The 24,973-nt window shown below is 55.5% G+C and overlaps 2 protein-coding genes and 1 long non-coding RNA gene across 5 annotated transcripts in view; 1 reads left to right on the top strand and 2 right to left on the bottom strand.

Moving 5' to 3' along the window:
• Nucleotides 1–13,924, bottom strand: part of TFEB (transcription factor EB) — a 54,302-nt gene extending 40,378 nt beyond the window's left edge. The window contains exon 1 of one of the 3 annotated variants that reach the window (XM_027057785.2): nucleotides 13,679–13,924. The gene's annotated coding sequence lies outside the window, so the exon portion shown is untranslated. Of the gene's footprint in view, nucleotides 1–10,930; nucleotides 12,077–13,678 lie in introns of those variants that run through there. The other 2 variants (XM_027057787.2, XM_053222824.1) reach the window with 2 other exon arrangements.
• On the top strand, nucleotides 12,715–23,341 carry LOC113598868 (uncharacterized). The gene is made up of 6 exons (XR_003419624.2): nucleotides 12,715–15,034; nucleotides 15,233–15,746; nucleotides 16,331–16,486; nucleotides 20,082–20,274; nucleotides 21,085–21,538; nucleotides 23,305–23,341. It is a non-coding gene; the product is annotated as an uncharacterized LOC113598868 (long non-coding RNA).
• PGC (progastricsin) lies at nucleotides 15,617–24,066 on the bottom strand. Its single transcript, XM_015071270.3, has 9 exons — nucleotides 24,008–24,066; nucleotides 21,833–21,983; nucleotides 21,430–21,547; nucleotides 20,197–20,315; nucleotides 19,505–19,704; nucleotides 17,769–17,891; nucleotides 16,987–17,134; nucleotides 16,478–16,576; nucleotides 15,617–15,785 (listed from the first exon to the last, which is right to left on the bottom strand). The coding sequence occupies exons 1-9, from the start codon at nucleotides 24,064–24,066 to the stop codon at nucleotides 15,633–15,635; spliced, it is 1,170 nt and encodes a 389-aa protein (XP_014926756.1). The 3' UTR covers nucleotides 15,617–15,632.
• Nucleotides 24,067–24,973: the final 907 nt, after the last annotated feature.

Genomic DNA, 24,973 nt, shown 5'->3' with positions numbered 1-24,973 from the left:
CCCGGCCACTGTCACCCCATACCGTCCCCATCCACTGCTTGTCATCACCCAGAAAGCCTTCCCCAACCAGCTCCCCCTCTGCCTCTGCTGACCCCCACAGGGCCCGCTCCCTCACAAATGCCATGCTAAGAATTGGGCCCAGAATCTTAGTCTGGCCCCCAGAATGTGGTGTACTCAGTAGGTGCCCCATAAGCATTGCACAAGAGGGAGATAATCTCTAAGGAGGTGACCCCAAATACCACGATCTACAGAAAAATATATCTTATTTGGCCCAGTACACACACACACACACACACACACACACCCCTAGCACATATACCCATGCACATGAACACAAAATAAAAAAGTTAGACAACGCTTGCCAATACTGTGCAAAACACTTGGATGTTCTATTTATTCTTTGTTATTAAAAAAAAAAGACCCCCTAAGCTGACTTCATGGCCAGAAATTAGGGTCCAATTAATGGCCTTGATCCACAGTCCAAATTATAGCCCTCTCAGGATATCCATGTGGCCTATACTCCCTGCCCAGCACATGGCCGCCTCTACAACAGGTGTCTAATAAAGTCATCCATTCGTCAGACTCACTCTGGGCCAGGCCTGTGCTAAGCACTTTACACGGCATCTCATTTCTCCTCGTCATCACCCTGAGAAGTAGGGACACTTACCACACCCATTCTGCACGTGAAGAAACGGAGGCCCAACATCACACAGTAAATGGCTCAGGCAGAATTCAAAGCCAGGTATATCTGAATCTGGAGCCACATTCACCGCCCACCACACCGCCCACCCGCTGAAGGTTTTCAGCCCCTCTCTCAAGTCCACACACTGGCAGGAGGGACACCCGAGGAAGTCCACTCCAATGCCAACTTCTAAAAAGCCATTCCCTGTGTTAACTCAACTCTATATTAGTTGACTACCTGATCGGAGACTGGCCGGAGCCCACAGGCCTGGCGGCCAGGCTTCTCACCTTCACAGCTGACCCTGCTCCCTCCTCCCAACCCACTTCCGGCAGAACCCAGGAAAGGGGCTGGGCTGGGGGCCGAGGATCTGACTCAGGGCTCCCATGGACCATTCTGCTGTCCCTCCTCACTGATATCACTTGCCCTGTGGCAAGTCACCAGACCCCTCCCTCTGTGCCTCCATGTCCCCATCTGTGAAATGGGGTAATGACAGCACCCACCCTATTGGGTGACTATGAGGGCTCAAGGGGCTGATGCCGGTCAAGCACTTGGCACAGTACCTGAAATGAAGTAAGGCCTGGGAAATGTGAGCTCTTATTATCATCATCCCTGGTGCCAGCTCAAATCCCTGCCATCCAAAATAGTCACATGAACACTGGGCAGTTTTTTGCTGTTTACAAACATGCTTGGGTACCAGGAAAGCGTCTGCCTGTGCAGAGCCCTTACTTGCTGGGTTCCAGGCACTGCTCTGAGCACTCTACATGAATCAGGTCTTTTAATCCCCAGAACGGACCCACATGGTAGGCGTTATAATTGTCACCTCTGTTTTACAGATGAGTAAACTGAGGCACCAAGAGGCTAAGTAGCTTACCAGGATCACATAGCCGCAGAGTGGCAGGGTCAGAATTCGAACCCAGGGGGACCCGCAGAGTGTCTGTTCCCAATCCCTGAGGCAAGGAGGTATTTACTGTGGCCTCACCCGAGCCTCAAAATGAGCTTGGAGATGTGAGGACGAGGCAGGGAGTGCTTAAATTGCCCAGGGCTGCCCAGCTCCTCAGAAGTGGGGCTGGCAGCCAGCTCCTCTGAATCCTGGTTTCCCATACTTTCCACCATCCCCATTCCCCCCCGAGCCTGGCCCAGGGACCCCTCCTTTGTGCCACCTGCTTCCCCAACCCCGACCCTACTCGGTATCTCCCGTTCCTCTTCGAAAGATACCCCAATGCCAGTTCAGCCCTTGGGGCCTCATCCCCACTCACCTACCTCCCCAAAGACACAACACACAACACACACACACACGCACACACACATTCATGTGCACACACTCCCTCAGACCTGGGAGACGGAAGTCCCCTGGAAGGAGGCCCCCTGGAAAGCTCAGCAACTTGAGGGGCCAGAGCCCAGGCCCGTGCCCCTGCCCCGGCACAGGCCCCAGTTTCCTCATTTTCCCCAGTGCTGTTTCTCACCCAGCCCCCTGCACCTCAGCCTGAGAGGAAGTTGCACAATCCCCTGGGAGCTGCAAGTGTGGCCGAGGATTACTCACGGCGCAGAGGGAACCGCACGCCCGCCCGGAAAGGCTTCACATACCCACAAGGCTACCCAACACAGACGGGCTCCCAGCTCCATCTCACCCCATCTCCCCCACTCTGGGCTCCAGGACCCCTACAGTGCGCTCCCTCCTCCCAGACTGAGCCTCTGACAGCCCCCCACTACCCACACAGCCTGGCCTCAAAATGCATAGGCCCTGCTGCACCTGCCCCGCCCCCCCCCCCCCACCCAAGATGGAGAGGCACAGAGCAGGGAGAATTTTCAGGAAGCCTACTAGGTCCAATGCAAGCCCAGCCCTAACCTATACACCCTCCCAGCCCTTCCTGGAGACATGTACCCTCTCAGCCCAAAGCCCCACAGTCCACCACCTTCCGGACTGACCACATATCTGCCACCTTGGTCCTGGGCCTTCCCAGGGCTTCCAGACACCCAGTTCACAGTCTTGCTATATAGCCCCACCTTGAAATGGACCCTGAGACCAAGGTTATTCTATGAAGTTCTGGGAAGATAGGAGCCGCCATACAATTTTCACTTGTGACAAAATGTTCTTGCTCAACACGTGACTTCAGGGGTTCCTCACGCCCAAAGTACTTCTCTCACAGCCTGTCAAAGAAACTTGACATTTCGCTAGCGCTTCTTTCTGGTGTCTAAGGGAGTCCCACCTTTGATAGGTAACGTTGCTTGCCAAGAAAGCCTGGCAATTATTAAGCCATTGTCAGTCACCTAGACCTCAGGGTGGATGAGTTTACTAGACCCTTTCAATGAGAGTATGTTTCAGGAAGAGGCACTGCAGTAGGAAGAAGATCAGGCTGGCTGTGACCCCTGGAGAAGGCAGGAGATGCCACTAAGGTGAAGCGTGCCCCAGAACAGGGAGGTCAGAGGGGCCCAGGGAGCTCTGACCCAGACTCTGACCCAACCCTGGGCCCTCTCTGGCATAACAACTCTGGAAGGGCACAGACGGTGAGCAGGAGACGGGCCTGGGTGCACAGAGCCCCCAAGAATGACCTCTGACTCCCATCCCTTACGGCCCAGACTTACAACGGGGCCTCAGATAAAGAGTGTGATAGGCACCTCTTATCACCCCACACAACCTTGGACTCCCACCCAGCTCAGGACAAAGTCAGAAATGGTTTTACCTGGGCCCCAGGGCTCCCCCAGTGAGCCCCTCATTTCTGCTGCCCTCATCAAAAAGGCTGGAGCCCTCAGAGCAGTTCCCCTACAGCCCTGAGGCCTGGAATAGCAGGAACCAGGGCGAGCCCACAGCTGGTCACCTGACACCTCCAGTTCAGGGGACTGGGAGCACAGTCAAGGGGGAGGGGCTGGGACCACAAAGAAAACAACCAGCGCAGGCCCCTTTGCAGGGATGCTTCCCAAAGTGTCTACACAGCCACCCTCCCCCGAGTCCTGACCACAGCCTCAGGAAGGGGCGGGGGCAGGACCCCTCGACACCCTCATTTTCCCTATGAGGCTTGAAGCACTGAAGTAGCTTCCCCAAAGCCATGTAGCAAGTTTATGGCAAATCTCAGTTCCTGGCTCTGTTCCCAGATCAGAATTTCTCAACCTCAACACTGACACTCTGGGGCCAGAGAAGTCCTTGTAGGGGGCTGCCCGGAGCATTGTACGATATTTAGCAGCATCCCAGGCTTCTACCCATTAAGTGCCAGCAGCATTTCCTGAGTTGTGACAGCTAAAAATGTCATCAGACATTGCCAAATGTCCCCTAGGAGGCAAAATCGCCCCCCGGTAGAGAACTATTGCCCTAGGGGACCCGGAAGGATAGGCACCTGCCAATTCTAAGTTGCATGGTATCTTCTGAGGGCTCTAGCCCTATAGCCTTCCTCCTCCTTGGCCAGATGTGTTGGGCAAGAGGGCCTGAGTCCTCTGTGAGCTTAGTACCCTCTGGGCAGAGGCTGCCCCATTGCGGGTCTCCTCTGAAGACCATCTTCTTACCCCTCCAACCTCCAGCCCTTCGCTGGCATTCAGTATTATAATAGTCTCTCGGCTATTTTGGTCACAAACTCTTATGAGGAAAAAATGACGGGCACCCCCAGTGCCTGCTTCTTTCCTCACAAACTGCTGATAAATACCAACGTATGGATATATCGTGCAGGTCAGCCAGCATCCACAAAAACAGGTCTACAAACCAGATGAGAAGGGGATTGAGATGAGAAGTGATACCCACAATGCGCTTCTGTTACGCACTCACCAGCACGACAGCCATTAAGCAGTCCGCCAACACCAAGTGTTGGCGACAATATGGAGAAACGGGAACTCTCAGGTGCCACTGGTGAAGAATAAATTGGTACAGCCACTTAACAAAACATTTCCTAAAGGTGAAATATGCATTGTACACCCTGTGCTGTAGCAATTGCACTCGGGGTTATCGGCCCTCTGGAGAAGGGCACGCACCGACGCACCAGGAAACACGTACAAGGATAGTCCTAACAGTAGCGCTCACGGTAGCCAAGGAAGGAAAGCAAACCAAATGCCCGCAAGTGGCAGGACGGATGCAAACATGGTGGCAAGTGCATGCTGTGGAATGAACTGCGTGTACAGCCGTGAACGTGGGCTCCGCGGAGCAACGTGGGCGAACTTCACAAACGCACTGAGTGGACAAGACACAACGTTAGAGAACATGTTCGGCGTCGTTCTGGCTGTATCAAATTCAAAATCAGGCAAAGCTACACTCTTTTGATAAAGATTGCAGACATCGGTGGTTACGTGATAAGAAAAAGCAATTACTGATTACCAGAAAGATCGGGATAGTGGTTACCTCGGGGGGGGGGGGGGAAGGGGTTGTGACAGAGGCGAGGCTCACCAGCTGATTTTGGAGTGCAGGCTACGTTCTGTTTCTTCACTGGGGTGGTGGCTGCCTGGGTGTTCACTTTTACAATGACTTATTACGGTGTGCATGTATGTTTACGTGCTTATCAGCACTCGTGGTGTATTTCACAACAAAAGGGGGAGACAAGGGTGGGATATAAATAAACAGAAACAGAAGTTCTACTATTATCTTCTCACACCCGACTTTGAGAACCACTATACTTAGGCCCCACAAACTGGATGAGAATCTATAGCTAAGTCATGGGGCGGGAGTATCCGGAGATGTCCGTGGAGGGGCTCCCCCAGCTGGCCAGGGAGCCAGCTCTGGCTCCTTGCATCTCCCCACCATCACTTTTGGGGTGTCCCAGCCACTGCAAGCCCCTGGCTCCTCAAGGGCAGGGGGCTACCTCAGGCTGGGTGCCTTCACACCCACATCACTCTGCCCTGGGTGAGATTCCTCTGGGCGCCCCCCTGCCCCCCGACAGCAGGGCTCAGAGATTCACACTGGGGAGGCACTGAAGGAGCCCTCTGAATACACCAAAAAGGAGGGAGGCAGAAAAAAGAAATTAAGAGGGAGAGAAGGGGTAAGAGAGCAAGAGAGAGAGACATACATGCATGGAGGGCCAATGTTCCACATGCAGTGGAAGTCAATGGAGGTAGGGATGAGGACGTGGGGAGCAGAGGAAAGGGGGAAGAAGGGATGACGCTGGAGGCGGGGGGAGCAGAATCACTGCCCCAGGTTCCTGGTCAAGTCTTGGGGCTCAGCAACAGGGAGACCCAAAGAGGTCTGAGTGGTTGGGCCCAGCTGAGCACCACATCCCCCATGGCCCAGGGCTTCCGAGTGCAGGTGGGTGGCCAGCCACCTCCCTGTGGCTCCTTCCCCCTTGCACTCAGCAGCCACTAGTCCTCCTGGAAGGAAGGACTCTGTCCAGGACTGAGGCTTCCCATGTCTGCAGAGGTGACTCCCAGGTAAGAGGACCCAGGGAGCAACAGAGCTGCCCTTTTGGGTGTCTGGAGGGTGCATAGGGCTGAGCCAAGGTCTCCATGCTTGCATGAGCCCTTTTGTAAACTCTCTAGACCAAGGAAGAATGCTTTTCAGGGCAAAGAGCATACATTCATTTAGTATGTAATTCTGTTCTATCTTAACACCAATCTGCCTTTCTCTGTCCTCTGTGGTTAGTGAAATTCCCAGTGAGGCTGTCAGCTTTGAGGGAGGAGCTGTGTTCTTATTCCCACCGACCCTGCTTGGCCGGCACAGTGTTAGCTACCCAGGAGGTGCTTAAGGCCATGGGGTGCCAGAGAGCCTCCCTCACGCTCCCCAGGCCTCAGTCCTCTACTCTCCAAAATATAGGGGTAGTAGTAGCCAGCTGGCCACTAAGCCTCCCAGCCTCACAGCCCCAGTCGGCCCACGGCAAAGCCAGCCAGCACCATGCTTCAGGGGCAGCTGAGAACACACCTGGCTAGAGCCAGGAGAGGACAAGACGCAACAGGGGCGGGACAGGATAGTGTGTCACCTCCTGGCCACTCCATACCTCTGTAGGGGGGCTGGGGCAGGTGCTGTCCCCAAACCAATGATAAACAAGGCAGAGGACAGGCTGTGACTTCCCTTGGCAAACAGGAGAAAACAAACCAGAGCCCCACCCCACAGACCCACTAGTAGAACCAGGGGTGGGGGGTGGGGGAGGGGTTGGCAGTGGGGGAGGGTGGCGAAGGGGGGTTGGGAGGGGTGGGGGGGGCAGGGAGGTGCTGTTGGCAAACTCTCTACAGGAAGAGACAGATGGTCAGCCCCAAACCAGAGTGAGGCTGGACCTGGATCCTGGGGAGGACGGGGGCTGGGGGCAGAGCTCCTTCTTGTCCAGCTATGTACCTGTCCCTGAGTTTTAGTACATGAAGCTGATACCCTGCCTGCAGGGCAGAGACCCTGAGTAAAGTGTTTGTTGTGTCCTCATTTCTGGGCACTTGATGGGGCTCAAGTCACACCCATTCACTCACTCACTCCACAAAGATTTACTGAGCACCCACTGTATACCGGGTTCTCTTCTAAGCACTGGGGATAGGGCACCTCTTCTCGCCTCCCACTGGGGTTTGCCCCAGCTTGTCCAGCTTCCAAGGAAGGAACTGCCCCAAGAGCCCAGGGGTGAACCCCCAAGGTGGCCTGACTATCTGCTGTCCTGAAGGCCCAAGTCCTCCTAGAAGATGATGGAGACACCTTTACATCCAACAGTGACACCTCCTCCTCCCTCCGCCCTCCCAGCATCTCCAGTCTGAGGAAAGGAGAAGGGAACAGCTGCTTTTTGTGCATGTTTTATCATTTTTTAACTTTTTTTAACATTTATTTATTTTTGGGTGGGGGGAGAGAGAGAGAGAGAGAGAGACAGAGAGAGAATGAGAAAGAGAGAGCATGAGAGGGGGAGGGGCAGAGAGAGAGGGAGACACAGAATCTGAAGCAGGCTCCAGGCTCCAAGCTGTCAACACAGAGCCTGATGTGGGGCTCGAACCCACGAACCGTGAGATCATGACCTGAGCTGAAGTTGAACCCTTAACTGACTGAGCTACCCAGGCGTCCCTATCAATTTTTTTTTTTTTTTTTTTTTTTAGCAAGAAACACAATTCAAACAGTGATCCAATACTTGCCCACCATGGGGTAGAAAAGTAAAATAACATGATGGGTGTTTCTATAGCCTCATTGCAACAAAGTCAAGGGCCACTCTGGATGCCCCCCCCCCCCACCCCGTATTCCAGCAATGCCACTCAGGCTCCAAGCACTTTTGCAGGAGGAGCTTTAGACCCTGCCCTGTGTTCTGATGACTCCTGGGGACAGTGCTGTCCTTTGTTGTCCACCTCATCCCACCATACTTAAGCAGCAATGATTTTCTGAGCACTTGTCCCAGAGGGTCTTGTGCCAAGACCACAAGGCTGGACAGTGGTCAGTTTAATGGGAGGTGGGGGCAGGGAGGCAGGGTGGGCAAGGGAGGCCGATTATACCAGGGACTGGCGGTCACCAAATGGTTTCACAGTGGTCCCTGCCTCGTGGGACCTGGCTTCAGAAAGGAGACAGACCTAAGAGTCCCAAAGCAATCAGAGACCCAGGAGACAGAAAGCTCTTGGCTGGGTAGCTACAAAGTAGCGGGTTCTCAGAGTGTGGTCTGGGGACCAGCAACATTAGCATCTATCTCCCAAGGACTCATCCAAAATACAAATTCCAGACCTACTGGAATTTGCCGACCTACTGATTCCAGACCTACTCAATCAGGAACCCTGGTGGTAAAGCCTAGCGATCTGTGTCTTAACAACTGTTCCAGGCGATTCTGATGCCCAAATTTGAGAGCCACAGCCTTGGAGAAAGGGCATCAGAATCATTTGGGGAATTTTTTTAAACTTTATTTATTTATTTTGAGAGAGAAAGGGGGATCACATGAACAGAGAGGGCAGAGAGAGAGGAGAGAGAGAATCCCAAGCAGGCTCTGCACAAACCATGAGATCATGACCTGAGCTGAAATCAAGAGTCAGGCATTCAACCAACTGAACCACTCAGATACTCCCATTTGGGGAATTTTTAACATATTGATGCCAAAGCTCCTCCTTCAAGAATCACATGCACTAATATGTGTGTGTGTATATATATATATATATATATATATATATATATATATATATATATGATGGACCAAGGATTTGGACAGGGGGAGGGGCGCAGAGGAGCGTGTATCAGGAGAAGGGACCAGCATGAACAAGGGCTGGGAGGAGGAAATATGGACTATGGATTTCTGGCAAGTCTGCTGGAATTAGGGATTAATCCCCATGGCATCACATTTTACTTTAGGGTCTCTGCCATTGGGATAAAAGCCAACAAGGAGGCTTGCCCCCAAGGAAGCTGGAGGGGGGCAGGCATGGTCCGACGTCCCTTCTCCCCTCCTCCTCATGCCCACACTTAAGGGCCAGGAAAGAAAGCTGGTGATGACTCTGCCTCTTGCTTCTGCCCCTCTCAGCTACCCTCTGCTGTCACCCCCTGCCCTGTCGCCCCACAGCGAAGCACTTCCTGTGGGCACAACAAGTCCCAGATCCTGCCCTGTTGCTGGGATATCATGGCTGCCTTCGGTCACACTGCAGCCAAGGGGATCTGTACATCTGGTGCAGAGGGGAGGAGGGGCAGGCAGCAGAAGTGCAGGGGAAAGCCATGGGTCAGGAATGGGGAGTAAGTGGCCAAGCCAGATGCTACCCAAGGAATCCCCAGGGCCAGGGCCAGGGCAGGGTGGGGCAGGGGTTCCAGAGATGCTGCAAGCATTGCCAAGTTCCCTCTGCTACCTTGTCAAATGTAGAGACCAGGTGTGGTCAACAGGGAACAGCGGGGGTTGCGGCCAAGGAAGCCACAAAGCACCCCCCGTAAGGCATTTCATTTGAGGATGTCAGATGTGCGGCGGAATCCTGTTTGCAACCCACAGGTTTTTTTTTTTTTTTTCTTTACTGGAGCTCTCTATGCCTCCATTTCCTCACTTGGAAATGAGAAATAAAGAAATAAATGAGCCATAAGAGTCCATTATGATAACACTTTTTTGAGCATGACACCATTCGAGGTCCTGTACATGCAGCGTGCAGCAGAATACTTAGCCCTCACTATAGCACTGTTAGGCTGGGTGTGCAAACAGAGGCACAGCAGGGTTAAGCAGCTCGCCCAGGGCCACACAGCTGGTAAGTGGCAGAGGTGGGATTCCAAGCCAAACAGCCTAGCCCCAGAGCTCATGCTCTTAACAATCTCCTGGCTAGGTGGCACTTAGCTAGTGCTCAGTACATGCTGGCTGTGACTATGTCCCAGGAAAAACTGGCTGGTCACACCACCAGGGCCAGCCTATAGCTACAACTCTACTGAGTGGACTTCAGCAGTACCCCCTACCACACCCCCCACCATACACACACACACACACACACACACACACACACACACACCACGTCCCTCCCTTTTGGAAGCCTCTCCTGTCCAGGTACCTTTGCCAAAGATAGGTAGAGGGTTCACATTGGAGGGCACCCCACAGATGATCTAGGTACACAGATGTGGAAACTGAGGCTGAGAGGAGCAGGGACCTGCCCCAGACACATAGCCTGTCAGTGAGAGGACACCAGTAGGCTCACGACTTTGGCCGCGGCTCATTCTCCCTCCATAGCTGCTACAGACTTGTCCCACATCTGAGTAAACACGTGCCTAGTGAGGGCTTTGCTGTAAGTTAATGTGTGAGGTTACCAAGGAGACCCAGGAAGCCTGGTCTGAACTCCTCTCCCTGGGCAGGTCGGGAGAGCTCTCGGCACAGAACTCTGGTCACCTGTGTCAGCAGCTCAGCAGCACTGCCAGGAGACAGGTGCAGTCCTGGGGCAGAAGCCTCAGCAAGCTCCCACCCCTGCTCAGAGCAGGACACCCTGTTGGGGAAGAGAAGGTTGCCAGACCACCCTCTGCCCACCTTTTCGGACAGAACGCCTAAGAAACCCTGAAGTGGTCTTCTTTAGAGATTGAGAACATGGATTTTGGAGTCACTTGGGCCCAGGTTAGAATCTCTACCACTCTGAAGCTGTGTGACTTCAGGCAACTTGCTTAACTTCCCTGAATCTATGTAATGAAAACAATCATCCCTACTTCGTTCCAAAGAGCAAACACACAATATAAATGTTGGCAACTATTGTTTATAACTTTATTAGGATATTGTTCTATTAGAGCATAGAGACGAGATGAATATTCTAATATAATATCGTGTGATACTCTCATAGACACACACGTACACAATTCATCTGTACACACGTATCTAGATACCTAGAATCTCATAACCACACACACAAAACTCGTATCAATCTCACTCACCCACAGTGGAACACACAGCAACCCTATGGACTCACCATGTACCAGGCACTGCTCCACCCTGAATCCTCACAAGAGCCCAGAAGGAGCGTGTGTTTGTCTCTCTCTTTTTTCAGATGAGGATATACACCTTACATGCATATGCACTTGCTGCATCCTGGGACGTGGACACTTCTGGCAGCACTGGAAATCCCGAACTCCCTCCCTCTGGAGCAGAGGAGGTCAACCCAATTTCCACGGTCATCTCCAGGGCAGCCCCAAGCTGGGCCCCAAGTGCTGACTGCCCTCCATCCCTAGGACAAAGGCCCAACCTGGCTTTCATGCCAGCTGCGGTTGGGGAACCCCCCTGCTGCCTGCTGCCGGCAGAAACCAAGTTGACTTTGAAAAGGAAGAGACAGAAGCCAGGGGGTGGCTGAGCCACTCCTTGTGGGGGCAGGTGCTAAGTAACTCTATAAACTCCAGCTAATGATACAATTACAGCCATAAACAAAGCTCCAAGAGGAATCAGGGCCAGAAGCCAGACCCTCAAAGGACAGCCAGGCCTGAAGGGTGGGAGGCTGAAAGGGGGCCTCAATGGCAATGGAGGTGGGCATTGGGTATCCCAGCATCCCAGGCCCCTGGATGGGCTCCTGCCTGCCCTAGCCCACCCCCTGTCCATCTGACTGTGAGTCACCCTGCCATCAGCCCTCGGAAGCCCAGCTAGTTTTCCATGAATGTAGTCTTCACCTGAGGGGATGTCCCCTGCCCCATGCCCTGCACCACTTCCGTGGGAGCTGGAATAGGATTCTGATTTGTCTGCACCTCGCAGAGGGCAAAATAGCACCATAGCTGTAACAGGCCTTGTAAACTGTAAGTAACGTTGGCCCCCTTCCAGAGAAGCGAGCACAGAGTCACCCAAACGGCACTTCATTTACACTTTCTAGTTCCCAGTTCTCCCACCCCAGCAGCCGGGGGCGGGGGGGGGGGGGCAGGCAGAAAGAAGGTGACCAAGTAAATTGCTTTTACCCATGACTGGGTAAACTGAGGCATGGCACCAGCATACCAGCAGACTACCACGCAGGACTCTCCCCTCCATTGTGTCTAAGACTGGCCTTTATCGCTGGCATCTCTCCCCCCCGACTGTGATCTGCCTGAGGGCAGGGCCTAGAGGCTGTCCACCAGGCTGGGCACGGAGAAAGCCTCAGCGCGAACAGGCTAAGGAGCCAAGAACTACGTTCTGATCTGAGCCAACCGCATCTGGCCGCCCAAGAGGAAACCAGAGCTACCTCCTCCCCCACCCCAAGAATTGCCAGGTCTTGGGCCAGTGGAATCTTGGACCGGGAGGGTGCAGGGGCCCGAGCCCACATCGGAGAAGTATCACTAAGGGCCTGCATCGGCCTTGCCCCTTCCCTGCTCAACTAAGACCCCTCACTCAGGGTGGGGTCTGGGCGGCAGTTAACACTTCTCCGGCGGACGCAATGCCAAAGAAAGCACCGCATTCAACGCCAGTCCGAAACCGTTCGCGACGAACAGTCCCCAGAACAGACGGGCGAGAGACTCCGGGCTGGAGTGGACTGTGATGGGAAGGGCTCCGCGGTGGAGCGGCCGCCAGAGAGCGGGGAGGGGAGCTCCGGGCAGTGCGGACGCGCGTGCAGACGAGCCCCGCCCCGGGCGCCCTCCCTTCTTCCCCCCTGTGCGCGGGGCTGGGGCACGCCAGGCGGCTGCGGCGCGAACCTGCTCGCGCAAACCGGAGCAGCTCGGGGCAGCCGTGCGTGAAGCCAGAACCCCTGGCCGAGAAGGGGCCAAGGGGCGGGAACGGAGCTGACATCAACCCCCTCCCTACAAGGAGGGAAGTGCACGCGCGGCGCCCGCGTAGCTGACCCGGGTTCGGGGAGGTGGGGAGAAGACTGAGCGCGGACTTAGGGGGCGGGGCAGCATGGGGTTGGGCGGTGCGAACTAAGGGAATAAGGGGAAGGGGGCGTGTTTTCCGGGATTCGGGACCTAGAAGGTGGGGGGTACTCGGGGACGGGCAGATGGCCGGGAGCTCCCGGGAAAGTAAAAAGAGGGGCGCGCGGAGGGCGAGCTCTGCGCTTGGGGCTCCCACAGGTCGGGGAATAATGCAAGGAGGAGAAGAAGACAGAGCTCAGGGATACCAGGGGACGCGGGCAGCGGCGGCTTCTTCAAGACACCGAGGGAGAAGAAGGGACGGGAAGGGGGGTGGGGAGGATGGTACTTCCACCCGCCCCCCTCCAGCCCGGGGGCGTGGCGCCGCCCCGGCCCTCCCACTCCCCCGGACCATCCAGGTTGGGCCTGGCCGGGCCAGACTCGGCCCCCGCACACCTCCCGGGCCTCCGGCGCCGTCCCCCGTACCACCCGCCCCAACCGCCTCCGGTGGAGAAGGAGTAGGCGCAAGGCCCACACGTCCCTCAAACTTGTTGCAAGTTCACTCCCACGCCTCCCGCCCCTTCGACTCCCAGCTCCGGAGCCGGGAAGGCCCATGCCCGCCCCGGCCCCTCCCGCCTGGTTACATAAGGTCGCAGAGAAGCCGCCCCCGGCCCGGGCCTGCAGTGAGGGGCCGGAGGAGTTCCTGGGCTCGGCGGGCAGCGCCGCTCCGGCCATGTGCCCAACGTCTCGGGCTAGACTGACAGCGGGGCGGGTGGCGGGGCGGCGCACACACTCCCTGTCCCCTCTTCAGCCGGCACCCCCATCCACCCACCTGTCTCCCGGACCCACAGAATCAGGGCGGGGGAGCCTGGGTCCGGGGTTCCCAGCCTTCCGCTCACCCTTTGGCCCTCGGTCCCTCTCACCTATCTCTGAAGGTCAATCCGTCCGCCGCCTGTCCCCCGCGGCTCCGGCAACTTGTCCCAAGTTCAGGTGTCCGGCCCGCGAGCTGCGCCTGCCGCCCCCTCCCGGACTCCTCCGGCTCCGCGCCACCGGGAAGGCCCGCCCTGCCCGCCCTTTCACGCTGCCGTCGGCGCCGCCGCCGCTCCCTATGTCCAGCCCGCGGCCGCCGCCTCCGCTGTCACCGAGCCCCGCGCCCGGCGCCAGGGCTCCCACTGTCAATCCGCACCCACTTCCCGCCGCGCCCGGCAGAGGGCAGCACACGCCCCCCGCGGTCCCGCCCCGCCCTGCTCCGCCCCTCGAGGGCCTACCGCGGCGCCCGCGGGGAAATGTAGTCCCTCCCGTCGGTTCTGCCAGGCACGCCGGGATTTGTAGTCCCACTCTGCGGGCCCTGGCCTGGGTACGGGGGACTTGGCATTTAACTTGGAACTTATGTCGCACTTCGTTTCTGCCCCTTTTGCAAGTTTTTTTCTCTTCTTAGTCAGTGATGCCACGCACTCCAGCTCCCTATGTACACCCTGTGGCCTCTCTGACTCCAAGGAGAGGCCTGCAGGAGGCTGTCTTGCCTGGAGTCTAGGAAGGATATAGGGTCCGAGATAGTGTGCTGTTGCTATAGAAACTACTGCATGGCAAACCTCAGTTTCCCTCATGTTTGGGAGTGGAATGCCAGACTTGGATCTCGTGCTTTCACCCCTGCACCTGAACATAAGGGACAAGGCTGGGGTCAGGCTGATCAAGGACAGCATGGAAAAAGATGTCCAAGGAGCCTCCCTCCCTCCCATTGTGAGTTTTCCAATTATACCCCTCCTCAAGCCTCATCAGTCCTACCTGGCTGGTGACCCCCACCACCATGCTACAGGGAAACATTTTTCAGATCTGCTTCATATCATTCCCCTGTTGGAAGTTACATAGCTCTGAGCTACCCTTCTCTGCTTTCCCCACTTCCTCCTCTGCCCAGTACCACGTAGCCCCAGATCTGTGGGTCTTTGGCGGGTGGCTCCTAAGGAGAACAGGAATGAAATCTAGAGGGAGAAAACATCTCTTGTTCACTTCGTTACAACAAATGGGCTTGATTTCCCGGTGATTCCAAGTAGCTATTGCTCTTGTCCACAATTAAGGGCCAGCCCTTCTTCAAACAGACCCTTGGGGCGTAAGGGTCTAGGTGTAAATATGATCAGTTTCACTCAACCCAGACCTTCTGACGCCCTCTTGGAAACAGGTTCTGGTAGCATCACCCTCCTCCCGGAAGGACCCATGATTGCCACGAGTGCACACAGGCATCCAGCATCTCTCAGAAATTCCCAGTGCAAACCTGATCACAGGTGAGGAGCCAAAGGCCTAGGTGTAGGATGCATTGGAAACCCCAGTCACAGTGCTAGAAAACTTGCCTGGGGTGATTCTGGTGGTCATTCGGTCAATTAAGTCAGCGGAGCATTTTGGGTGGTTGGGGTAAGGCCCCTTGACCCATCACAAAGGAATGCCCTGCTTCAATGTCAACTACCACTGTCTTCTCTCTCCAGAGACAAGCTGTGAAGAGACTCCAAGCTCTGAGGGGTAGAGGGACCATTCCCCGAGCCCTACCTCATGCCCCATCCCTCTTAGAATCTCAGTAACCCTCCTCCCCCCTCCCACCCCCGGCCACCACAAACCTCCTAGCCGCTCAGGGAGAACATGGTCCAGTAGAGGCAAATCTACGCCTGACTCCCACTCTTCCCCCCCATTCTTGTGATAGGAGCTGCCTTGCAGGCCACAACTGCCCTCTAAAAACAACACGCTGGCCAACATGGAAAAGAACTATTTATTGTGAGAGAAAACCCAAAATCTAGAAAAAGAAGGCTGAGTCCAGAGAAGAAGCACACAGAGAAGCTTGGGGTGGGGGATCTAGAGGAAGAAGGGAGCCCAGGCGTCCAGGCACTCAGTCTAGGCGGCAACGGCAAAGCCCACCCTCTTGTTGCCAATGTCGAAGATGGAATAGTAGGACCTGAGGAAGACGTCTCCGAGGATCCACAGGGGCTGGCCACTGCTAGAGGGCAGGTAGGTGGCCTGGACTCTAATGGCACAAATGTCATTTCCCTGCACAGAAGGGTAGCACACATTCACTCATGCATGGACAGAGCCCTGCTCAGCCCTGAGCCCCAGGCCGGGAGCACAAACACAGAAATGAGTGAGCCAGACATTCTGCCCTTGAGGGCTCACAGGCCAACTGAGCCCCCAGAGCTGGGGCGGTGGGAGAGAGGTCTGGAATGGGTAAATGCACGCTGCGGTAACCATCTATAGTCTCCTCTCCCCAGGTTCCCCTCCGCCTCTCTTTTGCTCCCCATTTGGAGTAGGTCAGCCTGGTTGGCAAAGCCTTGAAGCCAGCCCAACGTGGCTGCCAAACCTAGCTTCACGCTGACTGGCTGTGGAGCCTTGTGTCAGTGTCTTACCCTCTCTGAACCTCCAAGTTTTCACTTGTAAAATAGAAATTAGCGCCTGCCTCCTTGAATGCTGTGACATTCCGGCGGGACAGCGTAGGCAAACAGGGCTGACCCTAGCTAGTGCGCCACAAACAACCCAGTGCCCCTCCACACTGATTAATAATAATAATGAATAACAGATGACACTCTTCTGTGTCACAGCCTCGTGCCCGAGAAGGGGTTTGGAATCGGTGGGTGGACAACGTGAGGCAGCATTGCCAGGAGCTGGGAAATGGCACGTGGTGAGGAGACCCAGCGCTTCCGGCTCCCAACCCCTCCTCACGCCCAGTCACATCCCTGCAGACTTACTCTGAAGAGGTACGAGGAATATGGCAGGCAGAACTGCACACGATTGATGCGGAAGGTCAAGGTGGGCAGGCTCTGGACGTTGTTACAGTCCACCATAAACTGCAGAGAGGAACAGAGCCCAAGGGTCTCATCGTCCACATCAGAGGACCTGCCAGCCCCACCTCAGCCACCCCGGCCCTCCTCCCCCACTCGGCCCCACATTCCAGCTCTCTTGCTCTTACTCCCAAGCCTGGCAAGTGTTGAACCAGTTTCCTCTGAGGGGCTGAAGCTCCAAGGAAATTTTGCTGAGTAGTAACCTCCCCATGTCCCCTCAGGACAAGGTGCCAGCCGCCCCTGAATCCGCCTCCGGGCCCACAGCCCCAGGCATCCCAGAGCCCCCCACCTCCAGTGCTTCGGGGCAGCTAGAAGCATGGAGGCCAAGAGTCGGGCTGTTCCTGTGCCGGAGGAGGATCATAAATGCCTCCTGGAGGGTCTCTCTAAAAGAAGGGGGATGTCTCCACCAGACGCACCTGTCCATACTGGTCCGCCTGGGCCCCTGTAGCCTGCAGAAGGTAACTCAGGTACTGCTGGGGAACCGTGAGCAGAGATGTGCCTGTGTCCACGATGGCCTCGCAGCCCTGGGAGCACCAGCCGGTGGCATGGCCACCAATGAGGAACCTGAAGGTGAAGAGATGAACCCCCTCAGCACCCCCAGCTCAGGGCAGCTGGGAAGTGGGCTTTCCCCACCACTGAGGGACAGACAGCTACAGCCGTAGAATCAAGGTGCACCTCAGAAAAGTAGGACTCTGCAGAGATCAATCCAGCCATCCCCCTGACTTACACCGTACCAGACTCTACCCAAAGCCACCTAACGGGTCATGGAATGTCTTTCTTACCAGTTCCAAGGAAGGTTCTAGAAACACTGAAAGCCGGGGTCACTGATTCTTTGTGAGTACGTTGAGCACATTGATCCCCCCACATACATCCCAGTTTCTAATCTCTAAGCACATAGTGTTGGACCACAGGGTCTATGTTTGGAATTCTAAGACCTACCCTGTATGTCGTCCCCACCCCACCCCGTTTTTCCAGGCTGAGCTGGACCTTCGATCTCCAGCAGAGGACAGCTGTAGCTTTGTGGGGACAGGCCTCAGAGGTCCTCTATCCCCACCTGCCAGCAGTACCTTCCTGTGTGTGTCCATCTCTGTGTATTTGTGTGTGTGTGTGTGTGTGTGTGTGTATGTGTGTGTGTGTGTGTGTGATATGAAATGCCTCAAAGCCTGCCCACATGCCTGGGACCCCACCATAGACTCACTCCTCAAAGCCAATCTGCCAGTAGCGCTCCTGGGTGACGGGGGCCCAGTAGATCGGACCCCTGTGCAGGCTGTGGTCGATCCCCCCGAATATGAGAACTGCTCCTTTCTGAGGGTTCATCTGTCTGCAGAAGGCAAAGAGAAGAGTGAGTCAGGGAATGACTATGGAAAAGATTTCCTACTGAGTAATCACTCTCAGAGGGAAATAGAGGTCCTGCCCTGGCTGCAGGCTGTGGGGGGGGGGGTCCCCGAGGTGGGTCTGTGTCTCCCCCTCAGATTAGGGCTCCCTGACAGCATGGCTGTGTCTCTTCCCTCAGACTGGGGCTCCCTGAGATTGGCTCTGTCTCCCCCATCAGACTCCCCGAAGGCAGGGCTGTGTCTGCCCATCACAATGGGACTCCCCATGCTGTGTCTAACCCTCACACTGTGGAAGCCTGAGGGAAGGGATTTTTGTCCCCCTTTTTGACTATAGCTCCAAGCTGAGCCCCTCAGCATTCCCATGCCTCAGGTTCCAGATACCGCTGCCCCACAAGGCCCTGCTTCAGGGAAAGCCACCGGTTGTATAGGTTCCCTGTGCACCCCCCTCCCCCCCACCCCACATGCCCTTCTCCTGTCCCTTCCGCTTCTTGCTGCTTGGTGTCATATGTCAGTGGGAGCCTGACACTGAGCCCCACTTGTCATTTTTCTACTGGGACCGGAGGGAGATAGGTCCTTGGCAGAGAGGAAGGGAGGATTTTTCGTGTGTGTTTCAGCCTCCCCTGGTGGTTGAACCTGAGTGTGGAATTGGACAGAGTTCCTAAGGGCTAAACTCAAAGCTAATTGTAATCAGAGGTAGAGAGTTAAAGTCCACAACATTAGAAACAGAGTAATGTTGAAAGTCAGAGTCAAGCGATTAAACCCCAGATAGCAGATGCTGACTATCTCCAGAAGGTGGCTGACTAGCTCTGGAGAGGAAAAGAAGAAAAGTCCATTCCAGGCCACTCACCCCTGCCCCCACCCTCTGGCTCCTGGGCCATCGCTTGTGTGTTGTGAGGAAAACAACTTGTCAGGGGCAAATGATGAAGGTAGACCAGAAGGCTCCAGAATGTGGCTAGAACAATAGATCAAAGGAGATGAGGCTATCGATTATTATACAAAAGAAGTGTCCAGGTAGAAAATATTGGCTCAGAAGTCAATGAGCTAATGGAGGCTCTGGGCAGCAGGTAAATCCAAGATGTATCGAGAATCAGCAGCCACACTCAAAGCTAAGTTCACCCAGAAGAGGGAAAGATTCTGACCTGGACTAGAGATGCAAAGAAAAGTCAGAGTGGGCTGGGGACAGACGCAGGGATGGGGGAAAGGGTGTGGAGTAAGGGACAGTTCAGAAGCCCAGGAAGAAGGGGCGCCTGGGTAGCTCAGTCAGTTAGGCGGCCGACTTCGGCTCAGGTCATGATCCCGCGGTCTGTGAGTTCGAGGCCCGTGTCTGGCTCTGTGCGGACAGCTCGGATCCTGGAGCCTCCTTCGGATTCTGCGTCCCCACTCTCTCTCTACCACTCCCCCACTCGTGCTCTGTCTCACTCTGTCTCTCAAAAATCAATGTTAAGAAGCCCGAAGAAAATGCTAGACACGGGAGTAGCTGGAGCCATTCCCTGATGGGAGCCCTCCAAACCCCAAAGCATTGAGCCTCACCCTTTTCCAGGGTCTGGGGGAAAATGGAGGGAGTTGCCTGGGAACTAAGGACACGCAAGCAGTTTCTTACCTGCCCAGGTAGAAGCTGAAGACTGGGCTGGAGAGGACACCTGCCCGCAGCATGCCCTGCAGGGGGGTGGTGGTCCTACCCTCTGCCAGGGAAGGGAAGGCCAGGCCCATGATGCCATCAAACTTTGCATGGAGGAAATAGGGACTTGGCTCAAGCTCACTCAGGCCAAACTGCTGGCTGGGAACCTGGATGCTCTGGACCTGGAGGGGGCGCGGGGGATGAGAGGTGATAAGTGTAACTCTACCCACCTCCCCCAAACCTCCCCCCTGCAGAGGCTCCCTTGAGCATCCCTCCATCGCCTTTGCCCCTTGTCTTCTTGACAGGTCTCACAAGAACCACTTTCACTCTCAAATGGCCTCACTGAGCACTGCTGCCCCCCCCCCCCCCCGCCCTTCATCTTCCCCCAGCTTTAAGCCTCTTAAGGAGAGGACCAGGTGTCCTGGGTGCCTGGCACATGATGCAGTCAGGGAGGGCCAGGTGACTGCACGAAGGAGCCCTGGGCGGGGGGGGGGGGGGGGGGTACTGATTTCCCGGCCTGTACGCAGTAAAGCACTAGGAGTTTTCCCATATTTTCCAGCATCTCCGTCTGACCTCCCATGAGACGGTGAGGTCTGTGAGGTTCCAACCCGGCTCAGAGCCCCAGGGACAGTCCCCACGTCCCGGGGCAGGGAGCAGCCTGCCACGTGGCTCACCCTTAGAGTGTCATAGCCGTAGATGCCGCGGAGGCCGCCACTGCCGTATCGCACGGAGAAGATCTGCCCGTTGCTGGAGTAAGTAGAGGACGCGTTGGAGTTGAAGTGGGAGTGACCGGCTGCAGTGGGAGGGAGGGTTTGGGGAGGCAGGCTGGCAGGGGGAGGGAGGTCCACCTCTGTCCCAGCCTGTGCTCACATCCTGGGGCCTCAGCATCCCTGGCCACGGAGTCAAGGGGTGGCCAGCCAAGGGGGTTCCCAGCATTGGCCTCAAAGCCCCCTCTGATTTACAGACCCTTGGGGTGCCCTTTGACCGTGACCCTCCGGGGCAGGATGCATAGAATCCCTCTCCACCTCCCTGGCTCCCTTTATATCCCCACCCCACCCCCATCAGCTGTAGGAGCAGGTGAACCCCAGGGCATGCCCGCACTCCCCCACCCTCGCCCCATCAAGAAACTGGTCATACCAGGAAGCTGAGAGATTAGGAACAAGGCCAACAAGGCATTCTTGGGAGAAAAAGTGTCAGGACCCACACCCCAAAGCTCTGGCAGGGACCAGGGCAGCCTTAAGGAGGGGAACCTGGCCTGTCTTGAAATATAACTGCAAGGGGGTGCCCGGGTGGCTCAGTTGGTTGAGCATCCGGCTCTTGATTTTCGCTCAGGTCATGAGTTCACAGTTCGTGCTATCAAGCCTGGGGTCGGGCTCTGCTCTGACAGTGTGGAGCCTGCTTAGGATCCTCTCCCTCCCTCTCTCTCTGCCCCTCCCCTGAATGCATGATCTCTCTCTCTCTCTCTCTCTCTCTCAAAATAAATAAATAAAAACATTAAAAAAAAAAAGAAATACAACTACAATACAGGGACCACATCCTATACTGTTGTCCCATGTGTCTAGGGAGACTCTCAATGAGAACTTTGTGAAGAGTGGAGAGAGTGGAAGAGAAAGAATGTTGTAGATGCTGGTGGGAGGGAATGGCCTTATCTGCAGTGAACAGAATGGAGCAGAGAGAAGTGGGCTGGATCAAGCAGAAGGGTCAGGCTGGAGCAGGTGAAGGAACCCTCTGCACATGTGTGGGTGAGAGGGAAGGCAAAGTAATCACCCAGCTCCACGGCCGGCCTCTTCTCCTCTCTGTCTTGCACACGCCCCTTGATCCTGGCCAAGTTCCTGACTCTCAGGATTGAAGTGCCCCGGTCTCACAGTCCCTCACCGGCCACCTGTCCTTGCAAGCCCAGCACTTACCACAGGCCTGGCTCTGGCAGTGGACAGAGGGCACCCACAGGCTGGAGGAACCAGTATCAAAAAGGACAAGGAAGTTCTGCGGAGGAGTCCCAATGCTGATCTCACCAAGGTAGAGACTCTGGGGGGGCCATGGGGCAGGCTCTTAGCTCTGCAGGGATCCAGGGACCCTCAGGCCCAGCCAGACCTCCATGGACAGAGCCCCTGCCCTATAACCCACACCAGAGGGAGAGGCCCGAGCCTAGCTCCCGTACTTTCCCAGAACACAGAGCCCTTCAGGCCCGTCTGACAGGCCCCAGGGGCTTTATGGGAGGGTGCAAAGTAGATGGTGCAGCACACCCCCAGGGCCTGGCCTCAGACTTTGCCGGTAGAGAGAGGGAGCCCCAGGGAGGGCATCAGGACTCACATCCAGGAAGGCCAGGGGCTCGTAGACGGCACTGAGGTTGCCAAAGTGGTACTTCTGCACAGGGTCGTGCTTGGGGGTCCTCAGGAACTCCCCCAGTAAGCCCTTCTCCTTCATGGTCTCCCAGATGGACTCTCGTTTGCTCAGGGGGACTCTGCAGAGGGACTGGGGTCAGGACGGGGCCGCCCTCATTCCTACAGCACCTCTGATGGTCCCAGTCCCTTCTCCCCCCTACCCACCCGCCTCTCCATCTCCAGCCACATGCCCCAGACTCCCTGCTCCTCTGTCCCGTGTGCCCATCTGCTCTGGCTCCAGCTCTGGCCCTTTCTCTCTGTCTCTGTCTCTGTCTCTTTCTTTGGGTTTATCCCTCTGTCTCTTTCTCCCTCTGCCTCCCTCTTTGCCTCTCCCTCTCTTCTTTCAGAAATCTTCTCAGGACTTGCTCCAAGATTCAGAAAACAAATACCTCCACCCATGCCTGCCCACATCTCATCTCAAGGCTCCTCTGTTCTCAGGTATCCCATAAATTCCTTCCCAGAAAGGGGAGGGGACTTCGGCCATTACCCTTGGCAGGATATACGCTTTCTCTTTTATGTAAGCTCTGCGTGCAACGTAGGGCTTGAATTCAGGACCCTGAGATCAAGAGTTGCGTGCTCTACTGAGTACGCCAGCCAGGCAGCCCAGGATATGTGCATTTATAAGAAAGATTTCAGAGATGGCAGAGCTCTCCCCAGATCCTCTGCTATGGTGGTCCTCAGGCACCTGATCCCGGCTGATGTGACAGAGCATGGGTAGAGGGGACAGCACTAGACTGGGACTCAGAAGACAGGGTCCCAGGTCTGCCCACACTGCTAATCCCCTAGCCTGGGGCTCATCACTGCTCTTCTTCAGACACCAGGCAATGCGGAAGTTGGCCTGGGTGGTCTGGGGCCCAGATCAGCTCTGGAATTGGAACTTCTGAGTTCTGGGCTTCTGCCCCCATCCCCTTGGCTGTCCTCCTCCAAGACCAGCTTGCTGTCATTACATAAGGGGCCTCTGTGGGTCCACCCAGGCTCGTTCCAGACTCCAGAAGTGCTGCTTCTTTCTTTTCTTTCCCCATCTGAATCCCCATTCCGTCAGGACCCCTCATTCTTCCGAAATTCTTAGCTACAGCCATTCACATTGAGCTGTGAAAACTGACGATTGCTTGGCTCACCATCTCGACAGAATTTGCATATTGCAAACAGATTTCTCAGAGGAGCTGGAGGCATCAGTCTTTAAGGGTCACATAGCAAGCAGTGTGCAGGCCAGGAGCGCTCTGGAGGTCCTGGACGCCACGCCTCCTTCTCCCTTTCTTCTGACACCTTACCTGGCATGCAGACATCACCTTACCGCTGTTTCTGCTTCAATGATTGTGCCATCTGCGCTATAAATTTTGGGCCTTAAGGGAATTTTTAGCAAATGTCTGCCTATCCAGAAATAATCGTTCCTTTCTGCAGGAGGAAAGCAATCCTGCCATCCGGGGTCTGTTTGGACAGCAGTCACCCTTACTACCCTGTGTCGGGTCCTTCTTTTCTCATCAGAGGAGAAAGAGCTTCTGCTTTTCCCTTTGCCCAAAAGTGCAACCACCAACAGAATTAAGTCTGCAGAAAGGCATGTGGCCCCAAGTTAAAGATTACAGGGGAAAACCCCAGGATGCTGAAGACAATGAAAACAAAGCCCAGGAGAACAAGAAATGAATTAGCCCGCGCAATCACAAGGTGTGCGGCCTCTGCTTTTGTTACCAGAGATAGCATCACTCACACAAATTGCTGAGATGTTTTGCAGATCCAGACCAGGGAAGGGAATGACCACCCAGTCACAGTTGATGAAACCGGACAGACCAGGGCCGGAAAGACAAGTCAATCAGTCCTGAAGTTGACCCGATCCCTGACCCATCAGAAGAACCCACGACTCTCAGCCCCCTACCCTGCGTTCAACATTAACGCCCCGTTCTCTGAGTGGTGTAACACCAGTAAAGAAGCCTATCTTTCTTCACTGTGAATGCTCAGTGTCTGTCTGTTGTAAAGGCTTGCTGGGCATCTAGTGGACAAACTCTCCTTTGGTTCAGTTGTAGACGTTTCCTGAGGGCAAAGGTTGTAGCCCCTTCTGCCTCGGACGCCCCAACCCACACCTGCTCCGACAGCCAGGCCCCAGACTCACTTGACCACTGCGGCCTCCAAGAGCTGGAGGCTGGCCAAGGCCACCACCATCCACTTCATGGTTCTTGTTCCCAGCTGGCCACAGAGGGAGAGCCACTCCAAGTTGACTGTTGCAGTGGAGGGAAGGCCCTGAGCACTCCTTCTGCCTTTATACCCCCCGGGATCGAGCCCAGTCCCTGCCTCCCGGCCCTAGGCAAAAGTGTGACCTCAATCCCGAGTGCACCCTGTGCTCCGGGTGTCTGTGGTTTCTGTGCGTTTTCCTTCTGGAGGGTGGCCAGAGAGCACTTTCTTCTTCACTTTTTAATACAAGCAGAGGACACCAAACAAGTGTGCATAAGAGTTGCCATAAGATGGGCTGGTGAGGATTTCTTCTTGTCCAGGAACAGTGGCATGATGTGCGCATTTTGGGGTGAGGGCCAGAGTCAGGTAGACTGAGGGCCGTAGGGCCTCCACGGGCAAGTTTTCACATCCTCAACACTATTGCCATTTTGGAACATATAATTTTTAGGGGCGGGCGGGGAGCTGTCCTGTGCACTGTAGATGTCTAGCAGTATTCCTGACCTCTATGCACGGGATGTCACCAGCAGGACCCTAGTTGTGACAAACAAAAATGTCTCAGGGCATGGCCCAGTGTCCACCTAAGGGGCAAAATTGTTGAGCATCCCTGGTCTGGACACGATGCACTCGGAAGTCTGGCCAAATCCTGGTTTCCAGCACCCCCCAAGACCTCGTGGGATGCAATTTGGTTGACTGGGGGATGATGGGGTCGGTACCTGGGATGATGGTAATGACCATGTGGTATTGAGGGCGGTGTTGATGGTGACGATGACGGCAATATCCTTAGCTCTAAAGCAGGTGCTGGGGCTGAGATGCCAGTGGCTGAGGTCAGAGCTATTTGCAGCAAAAGGGGGTCAAATGGAGAGACTGTCATCATGGTTCAGCAGGTGCTGGGGACACACCCCTGATG

This window comes from Acinonyx jubatus, chromosome B2 (assembly GCF_027475565.1).
Source record: "Acinonyx jubatus isolate Ajub_Pintada_27869175 chromosome B2, VMU_Ajub_asm_v1.0, whole genome shotgun sequence".
Taxonomy (NCBI): domain Eukaryota; kingdom Metazoa; phylum Chordata; class Mammalia; order Carnivora; family Felidae; genus Acinonyx; species Acinonyx jubatus.
Note: the sequence above shows the minus strand (reverse complement) of the source record. Positions and strands in the feature narration are given on the sequence as shown.

Excerpts from the sequence above, each read along its gene's own strand:
- PGC (XM_015071270.3), bottom strand. The coding sequence starts at position 24,066 with ATGAAGTGGATGGTGGTGGCCTTGGCCAGCCTCCAGCTCTTGGAGGCC. Across the intron at positions 19,705-20,196 it reads ACGGCTATGACACTCTAAGG|GTCCAGAGCATCCAGGTTCC; the intron begins GTGAGCCACGTG and ends CGCCCCCTCCAG. Across the intron at positions 17,892-19,504 it reads TTCAGCTTCTACCTGGGCAG|ACAGATGAACCCTCAGAAAG; the intron begins GTAAGAAACTGC and ends TGCCTTCTGCAG.